Source organism: Protomyctophum parallelum (genome assembly GCF_964188405.1).
Source record: "Protomyctophum parallelum genome assembly, chromosome: 3".
In the NCBI taxonomy this organism is placed as follows: Eukaryota; Metazoa; Chordata; class Actinopteri; order Myctophiformes; family Myctophidae; genus Protomyctophum; species Protomyctophum parallelum.
Window position 1 is genome coordinate 17,366,444 of NC_139698.1, and position 21,761 is coordinate 17,388,204.

At 39.3% G+C, this 21,761-nt stretch overlaps 1 protein-coding gene across 1 annotated transcript in view; it reads left to right on the top strand.

Moving 5' to 3' along the window:
* cpne4a (copine IVa) overlaps positions 1–21,761 on the top strand; it is a gene marked incomplete at its 3' end in the record, with an annotated part of 235,482 nt that overhangs the window by 81,090 nt on the left and 132,631 nt on the right. Inside the window, 2 exon segments of the mRNA XM_083761970.1 lie at positions 13,522–13,593; positions 15,206–15,280. Of these exon segments, the coding sequence (XP_083618096.1) occupies positions 13,522–13,593; positions 15,206–15,280 (147 nt within the window).

Here is a 21,761-nt window from a genome sequence, read left to right on the forward strand (position 1 = left end):
GTTAATGATCACATTATGGATGAACTGAGACCAGTTTACACCTCTTTGACTCTGGTGAGTTTTCAGAACTTCCTTTGTGAAATGTTAAAGGTGCTGTAGGGGTTTGTTTTGTTAAAATGGCTCTAGTACATTTTGCTATATTCAGTATCAGAGGTCTTCCCATGCCTCCATACCTACTTCACTAACATCATTTTTACTGTTTCATAATGTGAATTGTGTTAAAAGTACAATTGATCAACAGTAATATGAAGAGGGAATTACGGCCTGGGCTCTATTGTTTATTTAAGAACATATTAGCCTATTTTAGTTGCATACGATGTTATGCACCAATTAGTCTAGGGGTAAAGGGTACGCATAACATTAAATGGACAGGAAACCTCACTCAAAAGTTGAAAATACTTTACTTGTACTTCATACATAAAAGTTACAGCGGTACAAATTTGTTGTTCTTAATACAAATGGATACATGATGGAAGCTGAGAGAGACCCAGCAGAAACTTAATGTGCAAATACTTTGTGTACATTTTAAGTCTGTACTAAGAAAGGTAACATATAGAAACATTATATAGAAAGGTAATATATAGGCTAGGTTTGTTTGTTTGTGTTTGTTTGTTTGTTTGTTTGTTTAGTGGTTGAGTAACTAAAATAACTTGTAGTAGGCCTATTCTATATTTTTGTATGAAGCACGAACAAACTCTGGTTGATTGATTGACATTTTTATGCAACATTCTAGAAATTAATTGCTAACTGAGATTGCTTTGTAAGCTGATTGTCTTCTTTGACTCTGGTGAGTTTCAGCAGAACTACAGAACTTCCTTTGTGGAATGTTAAAGGTGCTGTAGGGGTTTGTTTTGTTAAAATGTGAATTTTGCTATATTGTTTGTTCAGTAACAGAGGTCTTCCCATGCCTCCATACCTACTTCACTAACATCATTTTTACTGTTTCATAATGTGAATTGTGTTAAAAGTACAATTGATCAACAGTAATATTAAGAGGGAATTACGGCCTGGGCTCTATTGTTTATTTAAGAACATATTAGCCTACTTTAGTTACATACGATGTTATGCACCAATTGTAGGTGTGCCATTCTAGAGAGTGTGTACAACCCTGTGAACTTCTACATTATTTGAATTACTAAAAGCATGCATCACAATTGTTTGGCTTTCTCTCCAGTGTGAATTCTCTGGTGGCTTTTAAGGTGTGCCATTTGAGAGAAGTGTTGTCCACACTGATCACATCCATAGGGTTTCTCTCCAGTGTGAATTCGATGGTGTATTTTAAGGGTTGCAATTTGAGAGAAGTGTTGTCCACACTGATCACATCCATAGGGTTTCTCTCCAGTGTGAATTTTCTGGTGCCTTTTAAGGTTTGCCATTTGAGAGAAGTGTTGTCCACACTGATCACATCCATAGGGTTTCTCTCCAATGTAAATTTTCTGGTGCCTTTTAAGGTGTGCCATTTGAGAGAAGTGTTGTCCACACTGATCACATCCATAGGGTTTCTCTCCAGTGTGAATTATCTGGTGTTTTTTCAGGGTCGACTTGTCAGAGAAGTGTTGTCCACACTGATCACATCCATAGGGTTTCTCTCCAGTGTGAATTCTCTGGTGTTTTTTCAGGGTGGACTTGTCAGAGAAGTGTTGTCCACACTGATCACATCCATAGGGTTTCTCTCCAGTGTGAATTCTCTGGTGTTTTTTCAGGGTGGACTTGTCAGAGAAGTGTTGTCCACATTGATCACATCCATATGGTTTCTCTCCAGTGTGGATTCTCTGGTGTATTTTAGGCTGGACATTCCAGGGAAGCGTTTACCACACTGATCACAGCAATGGTGTTTTTGCTTAGCCAAGATTCTTTGTTCATTCACCTCTGATAGAACAGGTAAACCAGGATGATGATGCAACACTTAATTGGATAAAAATACATTAGTTACATTAGCATCCATTTATAGTTCAAATAAATACATAAAACAAATACACATGACTATTTATGACATAGTGTATATCCATATAGACAGTTAGTAACTTACAGAGGTCTTGGTGATCATTGGGTCCTCCCTGTTGAGCAGAACTGTTCATGGTGGCATTGTTAGAGTTCATCTTCAGCTGAAGTCTGGAGTCCACAATCAGATGAGATCAGAACTGATTGATATCCTGGAGGAGTTGTGGAGAACTGACAACTATACAAACTCTTCTTATACTAGAGAGCCTGAGGTGGAACCACTAACTGCTTGGTGTTGATTGGCCAAAGAGTGGAACAATAGAATCAAGTCTCCACCAATCACAACCTAACAAACTGCTGCATGTGCTATACCCCTATCTGACTCCTCCCCCAGACGATGCTCTATGCAACATTCTAGAAATTAACTGCTAACTGAGATTGCTTTGTAAGCTTCATGTATAATTAATCTATTAAACTAACTATATCCAAATTCAGAGTCAAAGCATATAATATAGAAAATATGATTATTTAGTTATTGGTAAATCAGGAAACAAAATAAATAAAAATAACAAAACATTACAGCACAGAAGAGAAAGAAAGTCAATCAAATGCAGTGGGAAACAGAACAGTCTTTAACTGTTTAACATAAATAAGAGTACCAGCATACCTGCTGTGTTCTGGGAAAATATGATTATTTAGTTATTGGTAAATCAGGAAACAAATAACTGAAACAAAGTAAATTAAATAACAAAACATTACAGCACAGAAGAGAAAGACAGTCAAACTCAATCAAATGCAGTGGGAAACAGAACAGTATTTAACTGTTTAACATAAATAAGAGTACCTGCTGTGTTCTGGGAGTTGTCCCATATGTGGTGCATAAAAACTGCTGGTTTATAATAAACCTTAAAAACGTCAAAGGAGTAGATCCTACCAAACACTCTCCATTGGGACTCCTACTGGAGACTGATGTTCACAATATATATGCTATAGATATTATGTACATGCAATGCATGCAGTGCATCTTACAAAGAAAAACAGTTAGGCCTATTTGTTTTCCAAAACACAAACTGCCACCCCTAAAATGATTGTCTTCATAAATAGTACACAAGCCTTCATATTTAGCCTTCTCTTTAACAGTATACTACCACATCCCCTGTACTTTTATTAATAATTTATTAAGGTGCAATGTAAGTTCAATTTGTTTCCACTTTAGTATATAAGACAGTGACAGTGGTCTGGTTTCTGTACAAAACTGGTCAAGGCCTAACAACAAATTAGTATATTGTCAAATCCTCTTAGTCTCATAGCCCATTGTGTAATGTGTAGGCCTGTGTGCAGAAACATGTGTTGCTCCTGATGCAGGCTAAATGATGATGGCTGGTGCTTCATTCAATAGTGAATGAAGAATTTAATCTCTGCATTTGAATGCATTGTCTATAGAGACAAAGCATTCAAATGCAGAGATTAAATATGTTAATAGTCGCTGGTTGTCTGGCATTGGACAGATCACCTGTTAATGATGAGTTAGACGTGAACTTGGATTTGATTTCCTGTAAGCAGGAACGGAGGGAGGAGGGTGGGAAGAGGCTTTGGGGGAGACGTGGAGCTGGGTGTCGTCCGCGTAGCAGTGGAAATTGATGTTATATTTACGGAAAATCTGTCCAAGGGGGAGGAGGTAGATGATGAATATGATGGGGCCAAGAACAGAGCCCTGGGTGACACCAGAGGAAATGGGGGGGGGGGGGGATGTGCATGATTTTAACTGAATAAACTGAGTACGGCCGGAGAAATGTGTTTTGCTAAAATCGGCCTGATGGTGGCGCTATAATAGGCTCTTGCGGACAAATTGGGGCAGAGGTTCGTCGTTGGCATCCAGGGAGTGTGTGTACACATGTTTGGCATCGGCCGGGCCAACGGTGCCTGAGATCAGCTGTATGCAGATGGACGGACGGACGGACGGACGGACGGACGGACGGAGTGTAAAACATACTCTCTCCCCATGCCTTTCGGCCTGGTGGAGACAATGAAAGCCGGGAACAATGCAAACAAAGGGAGTCTGCCAACGCGCCTCAAGCCTGGAACGGCTGATCGGGTGCTTCACAGGTACAAGAACATGAGCAGCAGAAGGAGCAGCACGGACATTTGTATTTGTATTAGGTGCTAAGTATGCAGAACGACTAATGTTTCGACCTGTGCGGTCTTCATCAGAGTCATAGAGGTGGCAGCATTTGGGCATGTCTTTAGGTACAGAGTAGGTAAGGGCTGGGCTATCAATGAGCCAATGACAACGGGCCATGTTACATGATATAACCATTTACTGCCAGCAGTCTAAACAGATAAGAGTATGGCTATGGAAAAAAACGCTGTTTTACAAGTAAGTAAAATAAAGTACAACAATTCAATTCAATTCAAACTTTATTCAAGACACTCACAGGGGGGTCCATAGGGCAGAACACATAAAACATAAAAACACAAAAGTAAACAAACTATAAATAAAACAAACAAAGCATAAACAAACAAACAGGGGGGACTTATCTCTGTACATACAGGCTAGAACGCCAGTGGCTCCACAGCTTAGATGGCAGCCTGACAGAGCTCTTAGCAGGGTTAGAAAGTGATGCAATGATGCTGTTCTCAGAGTCTGTTAACCTGCACATAAATCTATACATCAGGTTTCGTAGCACAGCAGGGCAAGTGGGTACATTTATTTCTACAAACATTTGACTGGCACTACAGCATCTTGGGGCTTTGAGCAGCAGTCTCATGCAGTCATTATATGCCACTGTCATTTTTTGCAGGCTGCCATTTTTGTAGTGTCGCCACAAGTGGGCAGTGTACAGCGGAGTACAATAAGCTTTAAAAAGTGAGATTTTCACAGGAACAGAGCAGAAATTAAACTTGCGTATGAGTGTGTTGGCTTGAGCATACAGTTTACGCCGCTGTCTAAAGATATCTCTATCATCAGATAGGTCATTTGTTATAAAATGACCTAGATATTTGGTCTCTTTGCATTATTTTAATGCCATTCCAGACAGGTAGAAATCAGGAAATACCAGCTTACTGTCTTCCCTACTTCTCACAATCAGAGTTATGCTCTTTTTTGCGTTGTACTTCACATCAAAATCGAGGCCGTACTGTGAGCACACTTTTAGTAACTGCTGGAGACCAGCACTATATGGGCATAGAACCACCAAGTCATCTGCAAACATGAGGTGGTTGATGAAACAGTCACCAATGATACACCCTGTTTTACAGGCATTCAACTGTACAGATAAATCGTCCATAAAAACATTAAAAAGGAAAGGAGATAAAATGCTGCCTTGCCTTACCCCATTGGTCACATGGAATGGAGCGGAAATGGAGTTACCCCATTTAACCAGCATAGTCTGGTGTGCATACCAGTAAACCAGAATCCTTATTACACATCTAGGGGCCCCTCGCAAATATAACTTGTTAAAAAGTTTACAATGATTGACTCTGTCAAAAGCTTTAGAAGCATCAATAAAACATGTAAATACTGTGGTGTTTTGACTTGCATATTTGTCCAATATCTCCTTGAGCGCAAAGATACACATGTCAGTGCCATGTTTCTGTTTGAAACCAAACTGATTATCAGCTTTCAGTAAATACTGCTCCAGCCTACTGAGGAGAACTCTTTCCAGTACCTTAGATAAAATGCTGGCTAGAGCTATTGGCCTGTAGTTCTCAGAGCTATTCAGCTTACCCACCTTGTCCTTAATGACGGGCACTAGAATTACAGATAAAATGGATTTTGGTAGTGATCCATGAACTAAAAACCCAGCAAAACAAATGGCAAGTAAAATATGCAGTTTCCTGCTGGCATATTTCAAGTGTTCGGCAGCAATGTTATCCAGACCACAGGCCATTGTTGTCTAATTTCAGGACAGCTTCATGTATTTCTTGTGTTGTGATAACCACCTCCTCATCTACATCGACTGTGCCAACTTGGAAAGGGTTACTTGGAATACAGTTAAATAAATCAGAGAATTTCTTCTGCCACAGATTACATATGTCCTCCGGGCCACTTGCATCATCGACACTTGATGGTAGGGATGTTTTACAGTTATTAATAGTTCTGATTTCTTTCCAGAAATCAGTAGAACTATTATTTTGTAGTTTCTTTGCAAGTGCATCAGCCCGCATTGTATTTTCCTGTCTCTTAATGAAACGGAGTGCATATTTAAAGTTAGCATTGGTCTGCTTTTGACAGTGATTCAACCATATAAAAGCCATACAAACAATATATAGAAACAGTGCACATACATAATTAAGGGCCTTGTGGCCAAATATATAGAAAAGGGAAAATACAGGGGCACAACGAAAACATTACAATAAAACACAAGACCTCAGGGACCGTCAAAAAAAGCATGTCTATAAAAAACATGAGAGGCTCAGTTCTTCATTGAGGCCAGTGGGTTCTAAAGTGTCAAGTTTATGTATCCACAGTGCTTCTCTAAGGAGTAATTTGTTACAATAAATAATAATTATATACCGTTAATACATTATTTATATATATATATATATATATATATATATATATATATATTATATATATATATATATATATATATATATATATATATATATATATATATATATATATAACTTTGGTGGGGGGGGGGACCTTTTTGGCACAAAAATGGTTTGAGAACCACTGAATTAGAAGGTATTTGTAGGTCTTAATAATGGGAACATTGGATTCACTGGGACATATTTTCTGTCATTTCTGTGACCGTGCGGCCTCTTCATCTGGCTGTCATCTGGGGACAGGCTGTCTGTGACCGCAAGGGCCCTTCTCTTTTCATCATCCTGGGGACAAAATGGCTTTTTTTCTCCTCTGATGTCTGCACACTATACTGAATTCATAGTCAGTTTTTTTATCCTTTCTTTTTTTGCACCACACTGAGGTAGCTATAACAAACCACATCACACCCCGAAGAAGAGTTTTGGTTTTGCCGAAACGTTGGTATCCTAATATATATTTTTTTTGTGCGACCTCTCCTTCCTATTTCAACTTTGTCTCCCGTGGTCAGCACCTCCCCACCAGAGCCTTAGATATAGACAAAGTTTGTGACGACAGAGAAAAAGCTAAAAGTTTCTGGAACCCTTAACGAGCAAGACAGAATGGATTTCTGCTTTCCATTGCAGTGGATGGTATTTATTTGAATGGCTCTCCTATCATTGCTGCTATGTAACACCAACGGGTACCCGGCTGGTATACCCGTGGATACCCGGAAGGTATACCGACAAGCGACTTCTCAACAGCGGAGACAAGTTAACACTTACTTTTCCATAGATGCAGAGAGAATAGACCGTTTTGTCGAAACGAGGAAGTGAACGATACAGCGTTTTATATTACTATTAAAAAAGGACCTAAAGACCCCCGTTTCCCTCTCCCTCTGTCCTGTCAGGTGACAGCACTCACCTATGTACATAACAGCTTCAGCACCATGGACAGCACTCACCTATGTAGATCACAGCTTCAGCACCATGGACAGCACTCACCTATGTAGATCACAGCTTCAGCACCATGGACAGCACTCACCTATGTACATAACAGCTTCAGCACCATGGACAGCACTCACCTATGTACATAACAGCTTCAGCACCATGGACAGCACTCACCTATGTACATAACATAACTATAAGCTTCAGCACCATGGACAGCACTCACCTATGTACATCACAGCTTCAGCACCATGAACAGCACTCACCTATGTAGATAACATAACTATAAGCTTCAGCACCATGGACAGCACTCACCTATGTACATAACATAACTATAAGCTTCAGCACCATGGACAGCACAGTGTGTGTGTGTGTGTGTGTGTGTGTGTGTGTGTGTGTGTGTGTGTGTGTGTGTGTGTGTGTGTGTGTGTGTGTGTGTGTGTGTGTGTGTGTGCGTGCGTGTGTGCGTGCGTGCGTGCGTGCGTGCGTGCGTGCGTGCGTGCGTGCGTTTGTGCGTGTACTTCATTGATTCTGTAGCCCTCATAACTCCGTTCGGCCCATGCAACCGGCTTCAAATTCGACAGGCGTGTTCCACACACCCCACAGGGAGCGCGGCGTGTGCCCGGTGTCGAGTCGGTCACATAATATAAAATAATACTAAGCTTCAAGTATTATCTGTATTGCAATGCAATGATCTTATACACTATGACACTTATTATCTTTGACTGTCTATGATTTTCTCTCTCTCTCTCTCTTTTCCCTTCCATATCCCTTTCTTTTATTGACACACACACAGGAGGGAGAGAGAGAGAGAGAGAGAGAGAGAGAGAGAGAGAGAGAGAGAGAGAGAGAGAGAGAGAGAGAGAGAGAGAGAGAGAGGGAGAGATTGATTGAACAGCAGCAGTGGCAGCAGATTAGAAGAAAGACCCATTCACTCGTCAGTGTTTCAATGAGCCATGAGGGACCGTCATCAGGAGTAAAGCGCAGGTGTCCCTTTTAACCCATTTCGACCCGATACATCAGATTCTACGAATTGGCTGCCGACCCCCATCTGAAAATATGTTGTTCCTGCAGGAACCTCCCCCAGAAGCAAAGATTTGAGTTAAAAACGTTCTCTCTGAAGGAATAAATATTCAAAGATCACATTTTGACGATAAAACAAAATAGCAGACCTACAAGCTCATAGGGCGGCACTCGGTGCCGCGCTATGAGCTTGTAGATCTGCTATTTTTCAATAGCTAAAGTATAACATAATTTTCCCGTTCAGAATGGGTTAACCATCACCAAACTGAGTCTCGTCCAATTCCCTCTTTCCATGGATGAATAAACATCCATGGCACCTCTCCTATACACAGGCCCCCCCGGGGCACATGGGGAACGGTGAAGCCATCCCCCTAACACTCTGGCCAATGCTGGAACTGCAGCACTGCAGGCGGGCGAAGTCCAACAATGCACTATAGCAAAAGAGTGGGCGGCAGCATGGCGTCTAACGTAGAGCGTTCGTCCATCCCACTGAGCATTTCTTTGTCTACTAGACGTCTAATATTCGTCTAAAGGGCTGTCGGCTTTCTGAGCCGTAAACAAGGAAGTGAGCGGCAGCGTGCATGCGCGAAACAGCAAGGAGTATGGTGCAGAATATTCTGACCTGAGATCAGATTCAAAAAATGTCTATTACATCCTGACAGTTTAATTATTAACCCATTCTGACCTGAGATCAGATTCTAAAAGTGTCTTCGATTTTTCAAAAAAAGCAGACCTACAAGCTCGTAGCGCGCCACTCGGTAGCGCGCTATGAGCTTGTAGATCTGCTATTTTTCAATATTTAAAGCATAACATAGTGCTAACACCAAAATGGGCTCCCGCCCAGAATGGGATAAAAAAGGAGGAATAAAAGAAAACGAGGCCAACCAAAAAATAAAAAGAAATCTGACATTTTATTTTTTGTTTGATATCAATAAAAAAAGCGCTATGACGTGTGTCCACTGGAATCTATACAGTTGGATCAGATATGGCGTTTGTACTAGGAATGTGCCGATGAGACATTTTGGCCGATATCGATATATCCAATATAATGAATTGCCGTTATGGCCGATAACCGATATCATCGATATGATCTCATTCTGTATCGAAAATGTATAATAATAACATTCTGAAAAATACACGTAACAGGGTATCTGCACTGCAGTCTTATATATATAGGCAAGTCAGATTTAACTTACATACCTTTATATTTAATATTGTGAGCTTGTAGATCTGTTCAAGCTGTTACTTTGGGCTTGTTTATCTGTAAAGACAGACCGATTAATCGGACTGATTAATTAATCGGTCTGATTGATTAATCGAGCCGATGACGATTAATCTATAAACAACCCATCACTAGTTTGTACACGTCCTACGGCCTGAATGTGTTAACCCATTTAGGCCTGACGTGGACATTTAAAAAATGTCTTCTAAATTATGACAATTTTCTGAAAAACCTCATGTTTCTGTATCAGTGGTGCAAATGTCATGTCAAGGACCCCAAAAATGATATGTAATTGGCCACCGACCCCCATCTGAAAATGCAATGTTCCAGGAACCTCGCAGAAGCAAAGATTTGAGATAAAAACGTTCACTCTGAAAGAATAACATACATTCAAAGATTTTTCAAAAATAGCAGACCTACAAGCAGTTTGTAGATCTGCTATTTTTCAACAGCTAAAGTATAACAGAATGTCTAAAACACCAAAAGGGGTCCGAGTTTGTTTGATGGGTTGATACAATGCATCGACTGCCTCCGACGTTGCCACGCAGTGAAAGAACATCAAGCGTCCGATCCTCAGAACCTCAGATCCATTCATTCTCACTCACCAAACAGTTTGATCTCATGATCAATGCTGTGTCTCTTTACTGTAAGTGCAATGCATGCTGGGATCCCTTTAGAAGCAGTCGGGGTGTATCAGTGGTGTAAGGAGTACTACTCCGCAAAAAGCATGGAATACGGATGTGTATATTACAGGAAACTTTCCAACAAACTCCCGAATTGTAATCACATCATTACCGTATATTACTGTATATGCCTGATAAACTTGAGGTTTACGGGCAAATCTAGTGCCCATAATTGCCTGTTAACTGAATGTACTGAATGTACTTCAAAGTATACCAAAAGTAAAAGTGCATACTCATTATGCAGAAGGTCTCATTTCACAAGTTATAAAAGGTCAAATAAAATCCTTTGTAGATAGCAGATCTAAGAAGGTTTTGCCATGTCTTTCTTTATGCATTTTCCTTAGTAACAGGCAAAACAAATAGGGGTTCCTATCCTGAATTGTCTTCTTCTAATACAGTGGAACAATGAAACTCATCCTCCATACAATACAACTCCCAGGTCACAAAGAACACAAAGTCGCTGCTCCTCAGAATGCCAGCATATCTCACCACCACCTCAACTGCCAGAGGTAACTGCACAGTGGTGGGGGAAAAAGTAGCCGACTCAAATGTTTTTTACTGAACTCATTCGTGCCACAGCGACATCTGGTGGTTGGCTCAGAGCGCCACACGTGTTACTCTATGGGGCCGTTCACACCTAAGAGACTCTTCGGTGTCTTCTGTTTGTCGCACGGCTCGCAATTCATTTTCAATGGGAGTCACGTGGTCGTGGTTTGACGAGATAACCTTGTTCCATGGGGGGGGGAGGAGGGCAGAAAACAGTTTGCAAACAGCAAGTTTGTCTCGTCAAAACCACGTGACTCCCATTGAACATTTATTTTGAGCCGTGCGACACACAGGAGACACCGAGGAGACACCGAGGAGACAGCTGTCTCTTAGACGAGACTCTTAAATAAAAAAAGCCGATTTGGCCGGAAACCGAGAGTCAGGAAGTAAAAATTTGCTATGTAACAAACTAACATGTCCCGCGAAAAACATACTTTTTGTAAGCTAGGAATAAGGAGTGCAGTACTTTCATCCGACGGATCATTGGTCCGAACGACAACCTACCTCCTCCCTCACCCTAACCCTAACCTCCCCCGGGGCAGACACCTAAACCTAACCGCAACCCTCTCCCGACCCGCAGCGCACCTCGGAGCATTGCCCCGTCGGGCCTATGAGTTGTCGGACAAAAGGATGCCCCCCCGGGTTTTTTTTGTTTTGAAATGAGACGCAAATCAAGCTAATTGTTTTTGGTCTAAAAGGAAGAATCCGAGATATTTACGTTGTAAAATCTGTGTCCCCATAGACAGCATAAGTCAGCGGGAATTTCCATTTCCATTTCGTTTTTTATTTTTTTATTTTTTTAAGTAAAGTACAATACTTACTTACTTTCCACCGCTGGTAATGCACCAGATTTGAACTGAGCACAAATTGGACCACTGGCATCTCTTTAAATTAAAAGCAACATAGGGTTCAGTGATATAGTCCTCTTTAATTTTAATATAAGTTGCTTTTTTCCCCCTGAATGTCCACCCTCCATTGCTCCTGATAGCAATGGAGTAACAGTGACAATTCATGTCGGACTGCATTGATATACAATGAAGGTTATTCATAAAATATACATTTGAATCAGATAGTGAGAAAATTGAGGAGACCTCTCTGTTATCCATGGATGATACAGCTTCTATTCCAATTGGTTTTCATATAAGCCTCTCGTCTGGCAGTGGGGTGAGGCAGTTCCACAGTCTGAGCATTTCACATCTCTGCCTCGTCAGGCATGCTTTCCCAACCCGTGTCACCTTCAATGGCCAACTTAGTGAGAGGGTGTAGTGGATTATTTCAACACACATCAGAGTCTTTTAGGAAATAATCAAGGTAGAGAGTGGACTGAAACAATGATACTTTTATTACAAGGATTGGTCTGTACCAGCCCAGGGAGGAGCACGTATATGCAAGCCGCCAGAGCCCTTTACGTTTCTCTCTTTTATACACAATGAGAGCAGAGAATACATTGGAGGTGTGGTCAGTAGTGAGTGGGCATGGTCAAACATGGGTCTTAAGAAGAATAGGTCAGGAATAGGTCATCTAACAGACAACCAACAGGTGGATCGTATTCTCATCTTAAAACTCCTATTACAAGATATACTTGCAAGTTACAAGTGAAGACAGTTCAGTCAGGTAACTCACAAATTGAGATTGAACAATTTATTATAGAATTACATAACAACAGGAACGCATATATGCAGATGATGGAACGCAGGAATAATCCAGATTTATAGGTGAGCTTAAATACCCTGCCCAATTGGTCAGCTGATGTGTGGGTCTTGCATAATAACACTGCATGAGCTCCTCGAGTATATCTGACTGAACTAACTCCGCAAGCTACGTATCATAATTAGATTATTTCACCTTGCTATGTATATATGAGGGGACATACACTGCCACCTTGTTTTTCCTGTTTCCCCCTTCTCATCTGTAAGTCTATTTGTAGGCTATTATGTTTTGATTGACATGCATTGATGTGTACATCAATGCATGTGTACATCAATGCATGTCACACTGAATACATATGGATGGATGGATCGATCGATTGTATTTTGTCATTGGACACAGTGTACAACGAAATCAATCTGTTGGCATCAATCCAAATGCAATACAAAAAAGGCAATCATAGTAATGCAAACGTTGTTAGTAGTGGCAAGAGTAAAAACAGTAAGAACAATACAGTTTATGGGTTTAAGGTATACTATCATTTGGTTAAAGAGTTCAAGCGGATAATGACCGAGGGAAAGAAGCTGTTTCTGGAGCTGGTGGTTGAAGTCTTGAGGCATCTGTAGCCCTTTCTCCTGTGTGAATGGGAGGGGTGGGACAGTGTGTTGTTGGGGTGGGAACGTGGGAGGCATCCTTAATGATACAAAGGGCCTTAGACAGGCAGCGCTGCTTGTAGATGGACTCAATTGTTGACAGCGAAGAGCCTATGATACGCGCCGCAGTTTTCACCACCCTCTGTAGTGATTTCTGCTCCGCAACAGTACAGTTTCCTATACATAATAGGAACACAATGGACTTTTGCATGTCTTCCTTTTTGCCCAAATGTTACTGTATCTCTGTGCTGTTTACGTCTTTAACTAATAAAGTGTTTAATCAATCAATGTAATGTAATGCAAACACTTCTCTTTCTTGTCTGTTTACATTCAGATTATCTCCCAGAGGAAGCTATCCAAAGCACTGCTCAGACCAGGAGGCACTGTGGGAAAGACTATCATCACGGTACCTGTCTGTCTGTCTGTCTGTCTGTCTGTCTGTCTGTCTGTCTGTCTGTCTGTCTGTCTGTCTGTCTGTCTGTCTGTCTGTCTGTCTGTCCGAGGTTCCCTTCACACAGTGGGGTCCCTTGAATGCATCGCAGCAAGTTAATTGTTAAAAGGGATATATTTCACTTCCAAATAAAAACAATAATATAAAATATAATATATAAAAAAGTAAACGAGATTAAATGGTAATGGAAAAAATGGTCCCCCCTCACCCATTAAAAGGACAATATCAGTGACTACTGACTATAGCAAAGATGAGTGTTTTCAATGAGTATATATAACCAGATTTGACTCAATGGGTTTACTGACCTGAACATGTATTTTCAGAGATGGAGAGATCCCTGTTATCGAACAATCTATAGCAATGATTGCTCTCAGAACGCAGAGCTATTTAAGACTCGTTTTAACAACAACATATTACTTAGCAGCAGTGCTTCCCAACAGTGGGCTACGGGGACCCCCAGGGTTCCTCGAGGGAGTTCCAGGGGGTCCCCTGCAGCTAAATGATAGTTTGGAACCAAATAGACCCTTATGGTTCTGTAACTCTGCGGGTCCATTTGGTTCCATTTGTATACACTCTCAGAGTTAAATTACCAGGGGTGTCCCAGAGGTATAAATTGCATTAAATGGGGGGTCTGTAGACTAATGCATGTCACACTGGGGGTCCTTGAAATTAAACGGGTTGAGAATTACTGCTAGAGCCGTACACACATCTTCTCTTATGGGGGTCCCTGGCATATCTTTTCAAATGGGGCTATAATAATTAGTCTCAATTTGGGGGTCCTTGACAATGAAAAAAGTTTGGGAACCACTGACTTACAGCACATTTAAAGGCATAAATATAATGATGTAGCTGGCTTTAAAAAGGAAGAATCCTTACTTATTAATCCTTACTTATTAATATATTCACATGGGGTAGGCAACCTTTGGCACGGCTGCCAACATTGGCACAAAGGAGGGCGATCACTGGCATAAGTGTCAGAGAGAGAGGGAGGATTTGGGGTTTAAAATAATCAGAACGACTGACATAGAAACATGAGAACAGGATAAGGCATTTGTATAGAATCGTATTCAGGTCTAAATGGGTTAAACAAATGTCAAATAAATGAAGTCCCTCACATTTGTATGTAAATTACATTCTACATGCTTCATGCTTCATTAAAAGTCTGAACTCTGGGACAGGGGAGTCTAATGATCATTATAACAATGTGACAGAATATATTAAAAAAGGAGGGAGGAGGTTATTTTCGGACAATCAAATTATATTGGATTATTTTTTTTGTGTGGTATCATTAAAGTGTACTGTATGTTGATATTGGAATGTATGATATATTGGATGGCAACAAGATTCATCAAACGATTTTCTATGGAGGCTATGGAGGTGTTTGCCAATCCGGCACTGGTCTGTACATTTGCCCTAAGGGCAGCACCAATCATCTATAATATTGTGCGTGTGTGTGTGTGTGTGTGTGTGTGTGTGTGTGTGTGTGTGTGTGTGTGTGTGTGTGTGTGTGTGTGTGTGTGCGTGTGTGCGTGTGTGCGTGCGTGCGTGCGTGCGTGCATGCGTGCAGATCTCAGCAGAGGAACTGACAGGTAATGATGACTACATCGAGCTGTCCTTCAGTGCAAGAAAACTGGATGACAAGGTAAAGACACACACACACACACACACACACACACACACACACACACAGAGACAGAGAGAGAGAGAGAGAGAGAGAGAGAGAGAGAGAGAGATACAGACAGACAGACAGACAGACAAGCGTGCCTGTGCACAACACACTGACTCAACAGAGAGCCCAATGTGTTTCAGCCAAGTTTGGAATTAGGTTTTGGTGCTCAGCAGCAGCACAAGCTCATGTAAACTACTCGTGTCTGTCTCTCTGTCTCTCTGTCTCTCTCTCTCTCTCTCTCTCTCTCTCTCTCTCTCATATATGCTTCAGAGATGTCTCTTTCCTTATAGACATGATTCTCTGTATAGGGCAACTGTCTGTGTTCAAGTTTTGCAACCATTGTATCAGCTACTATAACTCTTGACAAACCCCTGGACCATTATGCCTCCACTCTCCCCATGCCCCCCCCCCCCCCCTGCAGGGAGTACAGTGACACGGTTGTCTAGAACCTCTCCATATATGGAGCTGTTCTGACATTACAACACTCCATATTTGGGCATTGCCTGAAACACTACTCCATATACAGTATATAAACTAGAAAATTCGCAATTTTAAAAAATTGCAGAGTGTGGTTGCCGCAGTGGCTTACATATGCCCCTCCCACTAGTATTGCCAGCCAATTACAATTTCAAGTCACGCCTTAGATCATGCGTAAGTAATTCGGAGGGGATTTAACCCCCGAAATTCATGTTTTTGCGACAAACGGTTACATTTCTCGCATTTGCGGCGCCCCCTATGGATGAAAATGGAATTGCTTTTAGAACTTGGTTGATTGAACCACCCCGGACATGTGATTCAAATTTGGGATGGATTGGACATTCCGTTCGTGATTTATGGCATTTTTGTGATACAGGCCCCTCCTACTAACTTCGGAAGACGATTACGGCCGAACGATACGCACTACCAAAATTCTGCATCTGGTGTTTTAATCGGATATGTCCAGAGATCATGTGTGCCGATTTCTGTGAGATTTGGACGAAATATGTAGGAGGAAAAGCAAAAAGTTTGTTTTGGACAAAATTCAAAATGGCGGAAAATCCATCATGGCGGAAATGGGCGTGGCCTATATGGGGAGATGCGTCATGACCCAAGGAATCCAGGGAAAAAATAATTTTGATTTTACGAACTACGGTTCAAGAGTTATAAGCCAAAAGGTAAAGTGGGCTGTTATAGCGCCACCATGAGGCCGACCTATAAAATTATAATTTTAATTAATTTTAGTCATAATTAAGAAATATCCCTAAAAGTTTTGTAACTATAGTGATTACAGTCTCCGAGGAAAAAATACTTGAATGTGATTTTTTGCCTTTTCCCATTCATGTCAATGGGGAAATTTAATTCACTAATAAATTCATATCAATTAAACTATACAACATTTCTCTTAACAAAATACAAGCACACGATTCCCGATTTTTCCGGTCAATTTGACATATGGCTCAATATGCAGCGTACAGTGTGGGAGGTATAAAGTGACAAAAAAAAGACTACAGTGAAATAAAAAGAACTAGAAAGAGGCAATTCCGGGAAATTGCAAAGTGTGGTTGCCCACATCGCACCCGTCGAAAATGGAATCGCTTTTGGCTCTGCGTTGATTAAGCCACCCTCGACATGTGATTCAGATTTGGGATGGATCGGACATTCCGTGCGTGAATTGTGGCTTGTTTTGTAAAGTAGGCCCCTCCCACTAACTTCGGAAGACGATTACGGCCGAACGATACAGAAGATCTAAATTCTGACTGTGCTGTTTTAATGGGATAGGTCCGGAGATCATGTGTACCGATTCTTGTGAAATTTGGACAAAATCTGTAGGAGGAGGAGCAAAAAGTGTGTTTTGAACAAAATTCAAAATGGCGGGAAATCTATCTAGACGCAAATGGGCGGGGCCTATATGGGGAGATGCGTCATGACCCAAGGAATCCAGGGAAAAAATATTTTTGATTTTACGACCTACGGTTCAAGAGTTATACCCCAAAAGGTAAAGTTGGCTGTTATAGCGCCACCATGAGGCAGAACGTTATACTTCTAAGGTAATTAATTTTAGTAATTATTATGAATCTCTCCTCCAAGTCTTGTAAGTATAGCCCTTACGGTCTCAGAGGAAAAAATACTTGAAAGTGAGTTTTTGCATTTTCCCATTCATGTCTATGGGGAAATTTAATGCACTAATTAATTCATATCAATTAAACTATCCAACAAATGTCTTATCCCAATACACGCACACGATTCCCGATGTAGCCCGTCGTTTTGACATATGGCTCGAGTGCGCGCGACAAAAACTGTGGGAGGTATAACGGGACAAAATAAAGTTTATCTATAATAATAACATTATTAATAACTAGAAAGGCAGTTCCCTGCAGAAACTGCGTGGGCTCGCCAAAAGACGCAATGTATATAATGTACAGTAGAAAATGTATTAAAGCCGAAGGAAAAGTTGAAAAAAGAATGTATAAAAATCTGTAAAAAGAATAAGCATAAATAACTGCATAAAGCGGAATAAAGTATGTGGAAGTAGTACGATGCCCAAAAAGTGGCAGAATAAAGTAAGTAAAGTATTACTGTCTACTAATGATTTGTAATGTATGAATAATGCTTTACAATGTATTCTTGATGAATCAAGAAAAGGTAAAAAAGAAAAAAAATAGTCAATCCAATGGAGTATACATATAAAAGCATTCATGAGCTTAACAGAAATAGCATACTTTTACATGTAAATAGAAGGTTCAAATAGCATATAGGCCTATCTTTAAAAGCATAAACACAATGATTATTGATAATGGTCTAAGATATTTCTTAAAAAAAATATTAAGATAAAAAATATTAAGTTCTTTATTATTATTTTTTTCCTTTTAAGTTTAAAAAAAAGTTAAAGTTTTAATTTTTTAATGTTTTTAATTTTTTTTAATTTTTTAATGTTTTAATCATGCTAATGCTAACATGCTAATGCTAAGATGCTAACATGCTAATGCTAACATGCTAACATGCTAACATGCTAATGTTAACATGCTAATGCTAACATGCTAATGCTAACATGCTAACATGCTAATGCTAACATGCTAATGCTAACATGCTAACATGCTAATGCTATCATGCTAACATGCTAACATGCTAATGTCAACATGCTAATGCTAACATGCTAACATGCTAATGCTATCATGCTAACATGCTAATGCTATCATGCTAATGCTAACATGCTAACATGCTAACATGCTAATGCTAACATGCTAATTTTTAAGTTTTCATTTTTTTCAATTTTTTTCAATTTTTCCATTTTTTTAATTTTTTTAATTTTTTTAATTTTTTTAATTTTTTTAATTTTTTTAATTTGTTTTCATTTTTTTTATTTTTTTTTATTTTTTTTTATTTTTTTTTAATTTTTTTAAAGTTTTTTTAATTTTTTTATTATTTTTTTATTTTTTTGAAAATATTTTTTTATAAACGTGTGTGTGTGTGTGTGTGTGCGTGCGTGCGTGCGTGCGTGCGTGCACTTGCGAGAGCTGTGTAAAGGCCAGCCAATAGGAAGACAGGGTGTGTGTGTGCGTGCGTGCATGCGTGCGTGCGTGCTCTTGCGAGAGCTGTGTAAAGGCCATCCAATTGCACAAATAGCAGACCTACAAGCCCACAAGGTATCGCAGAGCAACTCATTGAGATCTTGTAACTTTAATTTCAGCCCTGTAATTAAGCCCTTATATGTCTCAGCTGTGGAAGTGTAAAAGACAAACAAGTGGCGCGCAACTTGATCTCTTATTTTACAATGGTTCTGAATGGGGGGAAACTATGCCCGAACAAATTGCTCTATCGCAAAAAGTAAAAGTCGAATGCAAATAATTTTTTCGCTGTGAGTGGCCTGAGATATTGAGGTACACCATGTGCGATTGTGGTGTTGGTACGATCGGAAATGTGGTTATAAGAGCGAGTTAAGAATTGTCATCGCGATAATTTCCTCGTAAGGATTTTACTATGGAGGTCAATGAGCAGATTGACTGTATTTGTGTCACTTAAAAGGCCGTAGTTCACATTCTGTATGTCTCTGTGTTTTGGTGGTCACATTGTGTGAAAGAGGACATGTGTGGCTACAAAATGACCAAAGGACATGCGTGTAAAGTGAATATCTTGGCCGGGACGGCAATTTGTTTGGTAAATTTTCAAGGAAAGATTTTCTGTTTGTACACTCTAGTGAAAGAAGCCCTGCACTCTAACTTGGCACTAATTAGGCGAAACGGCCTGCGATTGAACTGCGATTTCGGAAAAACCGTTTAACGTATTCGAATACGGTTTGAACCACGAAAAAGTCCAGAGTCGTGTGAGCTTTCTAAAGTTTAAATCACGTTTCTACGACAAAATATGCCAGAGTAATGAGGCTGCAAAAGTGAGGTTGATTTAGAGATAAATCCCATACATTGTCTATGGGAGGAAAAACTATAAATAAAGTTAAATATTTTAAAAAGTATAAACTTTTTCAAAACAACTTTTTCACCAATGAAAGTTCAAAGATAGATGAACATTATAAAGTTTGAATGAAGTTTCAAAGTGAAAGTATGACGGAGTAATAAGAGCTCAAAAAAGTTAACTGTGAAAAATGGGACCTTTCTTCCATCGACTCTCACTATAAAGAATGTAAAAAAAAGTTAAAAAGTTAAAAAGTATAAAAAGTATAAAACTTTGTAAAAATAAAAATACAAGCACACATCACTGCAAAGAGCTGAACAGTTTGAAGTTTGAACTAAATTTCTAGCATAAAGTATGTGGAAGTAGTTACACGCCAAAAAAAGTGGCGGAATAAAGAATAAATAAAGTATAACTAGAAAGCAGTTCCTGTAGAAACTGCGTGGGCTCGCGTAAAATGCTTTGTATAAAGTTATTGCCGTGTCAAGTTTGAAACTCGGGGACCGGAGTAATGGTGTTACCATTGGTGGTCTAAGTCCATAATCAAAATTTCTGGACTGTAACATATTGTAAAGAAAAGTAGAAAATGTATTAAAGCTGAAGTAAAAGTTAAAAAAGTATGAACATTTGTAAAAACTATAGTTTAAGCATAAATAACTGCATAAAGCGGAAATAAAGTATGTCGAAGTAGTATGATGCCCAAAAAGGGGCAGAATAAAGTAAGTAAAGTATTACTGTCTACTAATGACTTGTAATGTATGAATAATGCTTTACAATGTATTCTTGATGAATCAAGAAAAGGTAAAAAAGAAAAAAAATAGTCAATCCAATGGAGTATACATATAAAAGCATTCATGAGCTTAACAGAAATAGCATACTTTTACATGTAAAAAGAAGGTTCAAATAGCATATAGGCCTATCTTTAAAAGCATAAACACAATGATTATTGATAATGGTCTAAGATATTTCTTAAAAAAAATATTAAGATAAAAAATATTAAGTTCTTTATTATTATTTTTTTCCTTTCAAGTTTAAAAAAAAGTTAAAGTTTTAATTTTTTAATGTTTTTCATTTTTTTTAATTTTTTAATCATGCTAATGCTAACATGCTAATGCTAACATGCTAACATGCTAATGCTAACATGCTAACATGCTAATGCTATCATGCTAACATGCTAATGTTAACATGCTAATGCTATCATGCTAATGCTAACATGCTAATGCTAACATGCTAATGCTAACATGCTAATGCTAACATGCTAATGCTAACATGCTAATGCTATCATGCTAACATGCTAATGCTATCATGCTAACATGCTAATGCTAACATGCTAACATGCTAATGCTAACATGCTAACATGCTAATGCTAACATGCTAACATGCTAACATGCTAATGCTATCATGCTAACATGCTAACATGCTAATGCTAACATGCTAATGCTAACATGCTAATGCTAACATGCTAATGCTATCATGCTAACATGCTAATGCTAACATGCTAATGCTATCATGCTAACATGCTAATGCTAACATGCTAACATGCTAATGATAACATGCTAATGCTATCATGCTAACATGCTAATGCTAACATGCTAACATGCTAATGCTAACATGCTAATGCTATCATGCTAACATGCTAATGCTAACATGCTAATGCTATCATGCTAACATGCTAATGCTAACATGCTAACATGCTAATGATAACATGCTAATGCTATCATGCTAACATGCTAATGCTAACATGCTAACATGCTAATGCTAACATGCTAACATGCTAATGCTAACATGCTAATGCTATCATGCTAACATGCTAATGCTAACATGCTAACATGCTAATGCTAACATGCTAACATGCTAATGCTAACATGCTAACATGCTAATGTCAACATGCTAATGCTAACATGCTAACATGCTAATGCTATCATGCTAACATGCTAATGCTATCATGCTAATGCTAACATGCTAACATGCTAACATGCTAATGCTAACATGCTAATTTTTAAGTTTTCATTTTTTTTAATTTTTTTCAATTTTTTTCAATTTTTCCATTTTTTTTAATTTTTTTAAATTT